The sequence below is a fragment of the Phycodurus eques genome, chromosome 11, assembly GCF_024500275.1.
Source record: "Phycodurus eques isolate BA_2022a chromosome 11, UOR_Pequ_1.1, whole genome shotgun sequence".
NCBI lineage: Eukaryota > Metazoa > Chordata > Actinopteri > Syngnathiformes > Syngnathidae > Phycodurus > Phycodurus eques.
Window position 1 is genome coordinate 21,855,165 of NC_084535.1, and position 6,447 is coordinate 21,861,611.

Genomic DNA, 6,447 nt, shown 5'->3' on the forward strand with positions numbered 1-6,447 from the left:
ACTGTACATAGGGGTTGCCGAGCTAGCCTGCTGTGGATGTAGCACTATGATGTCTTGGACGACTGGCTGAATGCAGCGAAACGCAGAAAATGGGGAGTGACGCATTGCAGGTACAAACGAACCAATCACAGAGCGCCATTTCTTTCGGCTCGGCGTGTGCCTCATCACGGAGAAGCAGAAAGTGTTCATACGCTGTAAACTAGACCGTCATCGATTCAACTATATCATCCCTTTTATCAGAGTCCGAACCTTCCCAGAATACGCACGCGCGAGTAAAGTATTATCTTGTAAATTATTACGCGTTTTCGTCGCTTCAACAAATCTCAAATGTATGGTTTTAGTGAGGGGGGGGGGGGGGGAAATGACACTGAGCGGAGGGATATAGAAAGAGGAGGAGTTTAGGATAACCGTTAAAGGCGAGCCCAGTTGCGGCGGGTGACGGCGACGGCGCGTTCTGTTCATCAACCGGGCTGCCAGTGTGGCGAGGTTACGCGCTAGCAGAGGATTTTTGTCGTGAAAAGCAGCTCCATCTACGTCGAAATGGTAAGAGAAAAACAACGACAGCAACACTCGGCGTCGTTTATACTGCTACTGATCCACGGAACGGAGTGAGGTTACTGTCCGTGGGAGGTGCTCCGCCAAATGCCGCAGTGCTGGCTAAATGCGCAAATTCTGCTTATTTCTCCAAGGCAACAGTAAAAGGGAAATAAAACTAACGTAAGCGCGTCTTTCGTCCTTTTCCCTTAATCGCTGCGTCACTGCTGGGCTCGTAACTGTATAATAATGTACAGCTCCAACCTCTTCTGTACGTGTATAGCGTTAGAACGCATTCTGTTGCTTCTGGTTTTCATGACTCGGAAGTGGCGTGTGACGACTGTTTCGTTGCAATGCCAAAGGGTTTGTGTAAAGTGTTCAAGCGTTCTCCCCAGAGAAGCCTTGTAAGTGGTCCAGGCGACCGTTGGTTCTGTTGCCGCCTAAACTACAAGGAACCTGATTGCGTGCGCGGCCATGTTCTGGTGCGAAAAACCGCTCCACTTGAAATGGATGCCATGTGCAGGGGTGTGCACTAGGTGGGCGCTAACATTTCCTTGAGTCTCTCTGCCTTGCCATTTGAACCACTTTTAATGTACTCTAGAATTGTAGATGTTATAAGTTTCAAACGTATGCACCCACCTTTAGTTCAGCAATTGGCAGCATTGCCGTACCATGAATAATTTGTCATGCAGTCTTGTCATTTTTATTTTAAAAAAAATTGTTTTCTCTCCAGGCTGATCAGCTTACAGAAGAGCAGATTGCTGGTAAGACATTGCTTCTTTATTCACATTCTCCAAAAAGGCCTGCGTTATTGATCATTGGCTCTCTCGTGGAGGATCGCTATAGTTTCCGTTTAAGCCAACCGACAGGTTTTCAAATTGGGAATGAATGAAAAGTGCAATGACTGATTCTCCCATGGAAAATGAAGCGCTGTCATCGAATAAAGTGATGCAATCTGGCTGGGCACTGAGCACCATGTGTCCTTTGCCCTGGGTGTGTCCTCCATGAAATTAGGGCTCAGAATGATTTCATTTGAAACTGAAATGTTTTTCTTGTGGATAGTAGATAAAACGAAGTGCAAGGTGTTAGTTTCATGTCATTAATGTTGCACTTAGCAGATGTCTTCTGTTTTTCAATTAGTCCTCAGCTCTGGTTTCAGTGCCAATTGTTCCTTTAGTTAATTACCTGCTTTTTAGTGTCATGGTGTTTTTTCAATTTTCTGTTTTTAAGATGGTTGGAAACTAAGCACCATGTGTTATGTTACCTTGGGAACAGTGGCTTTCAGTGACTCTGTGGGACTATATTGACTGACTTTCTTTTTGCTAAATAACACACTGGCCTTTTACGTGTTGATCCTGCAAATAGGCTGCCGAATACCATAACATGGGCATCATTGTACTTGTGTCGTCAATCTTCAGCCCTTATGGTGCTGCCAAATAGTGCAGGCTGTCATTAGCCCGCTACCTGGCCTTCTGTTTGGTGTCTTTGTCTTTGTTGAACTGGAAACCGTTGCCATCGGAATATCAAAACATCGCGTTGATATTGGAAACACGAGTGACATAATTCCTGTTAAGACCCTCCTCTCACTTTCTTCTCAGAATTCAAGGAGGCGTTTTCACTTTTTGACAAGGACGGAGATGGCACAATCACCACCAAAGAGCTGGGCACAGTCATGCGCTCCCTTGGGCAGAACCCAACAGAGGCAGAGTTGCAGGACATGATCAATGAGGTGGATGCTGATGGTGAGTGGATTCAGAACATTGTAGCAGCATAGCTCCGACTCCGCTCCTCAACATACTTTGCGTTTCAGGCAACGGTACGATAGATTTCCCAGAATTCCTGACCATGATGGCCAGAAAAATGAAGGATACGGACAGTGAAGAGGAGATCAGAGAAGCGTTTCGTGTCTTTGACAAGGTAAATGTGCCGCAAAACACAGGACCGGCTGGCTTATACGTGAAGGCTAACTGTGAAGATATTGTAACATTCAGGATGGTAACGGCTACATCAGTGCTGCTGAGCTCCGTCATGTGATGACAAACCTCGGGGAGAAGTTAACTGATGAAGAAGTAGATGAGATGATCAGAGAAGCTGACATTGATGGAGATGGACAAGTCAACTATGAAGGTTGGTAACTAATCATTTGAATCCCTCTTTGAATTGAGCCATTTTTTTCTCATCCCACCTTTCCCCCTCTACAGAGTTCGTACAAATGATGACGGCGAAGTGAGGGCCTTGTACAGATTTCGTATAAATAATTTGCCTTTTTTCTTTGTGTAATTTATCTGTAAAATCTTATTAACCCCCTGCGTCCCCGCCCCTACTGCTGTCCAATGGAACTGCATGTAAACTGCATAGGCTCTTGTCCCCATGTCCCTTTCTTTTGCTGTCATGATGTTTGAGTGACGAACGGTCCAGATGCCTGCGGAGGCCCTTGGGAGCCGGAGGACCGACTCCTCTCTCTGTTGTGCTCTGGGCCTTTTCTGGCAAGGCCACATTGGAAACCTGTCAGCTAGTTGTCACTTGGCAACACAGTTGGCATGGAAACAATGTAGAGCAGTTAAAACTCTGCATGGACTATGGACAAAGTATATATGGGAAATCTCTCAGCATTGCACTACTGCAAAAAAATGACACGGGTGTATCTCCTAGGTACTCGTACAAACTTTTTGTATCTGCTGTTCTATATACCAGAAAAAGACTAATCTTACCATGCTTTTTAATGTTTTACTCATTCATTTTCTTTTTTTAATGGCCTCTTGCCATGCCTCAAATAATCCATTCCAAGTTGTATATTTTTGTTTTCCAATAAAATTTACAATCTACCCAGATTTGAAAATTGGTCTTATTTTCTCAGTTGTACTTGATTGAGGTTTTTAATGACCGTTTTTGTATTGAGGGCTGCATGGTCTTTTTTTATTTTTTTAAAAGGAGAAACTTCCGCATACTTGGGTCTATTTTGAAACAAATGTTGCCTGTCATGTCCCAAAAGCACTGAGGAGCATCAGCCAATGCCTCTTAATGTTAAAATAAATTTAAGATGAAATCTGTTTAAGAAAAGCAGAGTGTGTTGAAAGCTGTTCACTTTGGAAGTGTGCACATCAGTACTTGTTAGATTTGGCCTGTGCTGTCACTGACCACAGGCTGGGTGTTGTCTGCCTGCGTTGGTGTAGCACTGTGTCCGAGCTAACTGCCATGTCTTAGCCTCAGTCGCAAGGTACTGGGGGTGGAGCATGCATCAGAAGCTATGGTGTAAATAAGGTGTATCAGTTTTTGTTTAAGGTTTCTAGTTGAGTTTGTTACAGTAGCTTGCAGAGATGCTAAGTTTGTTATTTTGACAAAATAAAGCTCTATTGTGGACCATTGCCTCCTGTGGAGTTTATCCTTTCTTCCATGTGCCTAAGCATGTTTTTGTGGACTGGACATGCTCTGGTTAGATTATAATTAAATGTACAGGGGCAACTGCAACCACTGAGCACTTTTCCTTTCAGCTTGTCCCCTTAGGGTTTGCCGCAGCGCGTCATCCTTTTCCATTTAAGACCATCTGCATCCTCCTCGAACACAAACTGCCCTCATGTCTTACCTCACGACATCATCAACCTCTTTGGTCTTCCTCTAGCTCTCTTGCCTGGCAGCTCCATCCTCCTCATCCTTCTACAAATCTACTCACTTTCTCCTCTGGATGTGTCCAAACCATCAAAGTCTGCTCTCTCTAACTTTGTCTCCAAAACATCGAACCTTGGCTGTCCCTCTGAGCTCATTTCTAATTTTATCCAACCTGATCACTCAGAGAGTGAGCTTGAACATCATTTCTACCACCTCCGTGCTCTGCTTTCTGTTGTCTCTCCAGTGCCCGTCTGTAATCCGTACATCATGGCTAGTGTTCATTCCTCTGCTTTCCAGTGCATGCCTCCATCTTTCTAACTGTTCCTCCACCTGCTCCCTGCTTTCACTGCAGATCACAATGTCATCTGCAAACATCATGGTCCACGGGGATTCCAGTCTAACTTAATCTGTCAGCCTATCCATCACCACTGCAAGCAGGAAGGTGCTCAGGGCTTATCCCTGATACAGTCCCACCTCCACCTTAAATTTGCCTAGCACACCTCACCACTGTTCTGCTGCCCTCGTACTTGTCCTGTATTATTCTAACATTCTTCTCTGCCACTCCAGAGTTCCGCATGCAGTACCACAGTTCCTCTCTGGGTACTCTGTCATAGGCTTTCTCTTGATCTACAAAGACACAAGGTAGCTCCTTCTGACTGTACTTTTCCATCAACATCCTCAAGGCAAATAATGCATATGTGGTACTCTTTCTAGGCATGAAACCATACTGTTGCTCGCAAATACTCACTTCTGTCCTGAGTCTAGCCTCCACTACTCTTTCCCATAACTTCATTGTGTGGCTCATCAACTTTATTCCTCTATAGTTCCCACAGCTCTGCACATCACCCTTGTTCTTAAAAATGGGCTCACGCGCTATAATTCTATTGAACAAGCTGGTCAAAAACTCCACAGCCAGCTCTCCTAGATGCTTCTGTACCTCCACAGGAATGTCATCAGGACCAACTGCCTTTCCATTTTTCATCCTCTTTAATGCCTTTCTAACTTCCCCATTACTAATCATTGCCACTTCCTGGTCCACCACACGTGCCTCTTCTTCTCTCCCTTCTCTCTCATTTTCCTCAGTCATCAACTCCTCCTGCCTGCCTCTCTGATCACCTTGGCTGCAGTGGTCCAGTCTTCTGGAAGCTCCTCCTGTCCACCGAGAGCCTGTCTCACCTCTTCCCGAAAAGCTGCACAACACTTGTCCTGTCTCAGCTTCCACCACGTTTCTCTGCGCTGCCTTTGTCTTCCTAATCTTCCTCCCCACCACCAGAGTCATCTTACACACCACCATCCTATGCTGTCTCGCCACACTCTCCCCTACCACTACCTTACAGTCGGTAACCTCCTTCAGATTACATCGTCTGCACATGATGTAATCCACCTGCGTGCTTCTACCTCCGCTCTTGTAGGTCGCCCTATGTCCGTGCCTCTTCTGGAAAAAAGTGTTCACTACAGCCATTTGCATCCTTTTTGCCAAGTCTACCACCATCTGTCCCTCCAAGTTCCTTTCCTGGATGGCATACTGACACATCACTTCTTCATCACCCCTATTTCCTTCACCAACATGTCAATTACAATCTGCACCAACCACGGCTGTCTCTCTGGCTGGGATCCTCGGAACTACTTCGTCTAGCTCCTTCCAGAATTTCTTTCACCTCCAGGTCACATCCTACCTGTGGGGCATAGCCACTAATCCCATTATACATAACACCCTCAATTTCAAGTTTCAGCCTCATCACTCGATCTAATACTCTTTTCACCTCCAAGACATTTTTTTTTTTTTTTTTTTTTTTTTTTAAAATAACCCCGACTCCATTTCTCTTCCCATCTACACCATGGTAAAATAATTTAAACCCTGCCCCTAAACTTCTAGCCTTACTGCCTTTCCACCAGGTCTCCTGGACACACAATATATCAACCTTTCTCCTAATCATCATGTCAATCAACTCCTGAGATTTTCCCGTCACAGTCCCAACATTCAAAGTACCCACATTCAGTTCTAGGCTCTGTGCTTTCCTCTTCTCTTTCCACCTCTTCTTCTTCGACTTCGACCCACAGTAGCTGAATTTCCACCGGCGCCCTGCAGGTCAATGGCACCGGTGGCGGACGTTAACCCGGACCACGACCGATCCGGTGTGGAATTCTTTTGAACGCTCATATTTGTTTTGCAAAGTTTTAAACCGGATGCACTTCCTGATGCAACCCTCTGCATTTATCCGGGCTTGGGACCGGTTTACAGTTTGCACTGGCTTGTGCCTCCCATAGGGGTGCATTTGCAACCACAATGAGCACAATTGCTAAATT

The 6,447-nt window shown here is 45.4% G+C and overlaps 1 protein-coding gene across 1 annotated transcript; it reads left to right on the forward strand.

The window, feature by feature from the left end:
* Nucleotides 1-410: 410 nt before the first annotated feature.
* On the forward strand, nt 411-3,894 carry calm2a (calmodulin 2a (phosphorylase kinase, delta)). The gene is made up of 6 exons (XM_061690125.1): nt 411-543; nt 1,268-1,298; nt 2,133-2,276; nt 2,345-2,451; nt 2,526-2,661; nt 2,736-3,894. Exons 1-6 carry the CDS (start codon nt 541-543, stop codon nt 2,762-2,764), a joined length of 450 nt encoding a protein of 149 aa, XP_061546109.1. The 5' UTR covers nt 411-540; the 3' UTR covers nt 2,765-3,894.
* The last annotated feature ends 2,553 nt before the right edge of the window (nt 3,895-6,447 follow it).

Coding starts and splice junctions, on each gene's coding strand:
- calm2a (XM_061690125.1), top strand. Junction 2,277..2,344: donor CAATGAGGTGGATGCTGATG/GTGAGTGGATTC, acceptor TTTGCGTTTCAG/GCAACGGTACGATAGATTTC. Junction 2,452..2,525: donor CGTTTCGTGTCTTTGACAAG/GTAAATGTGCCG, acceptor TGTAACATTCAG/GATGGTAACGGCTACATCAG.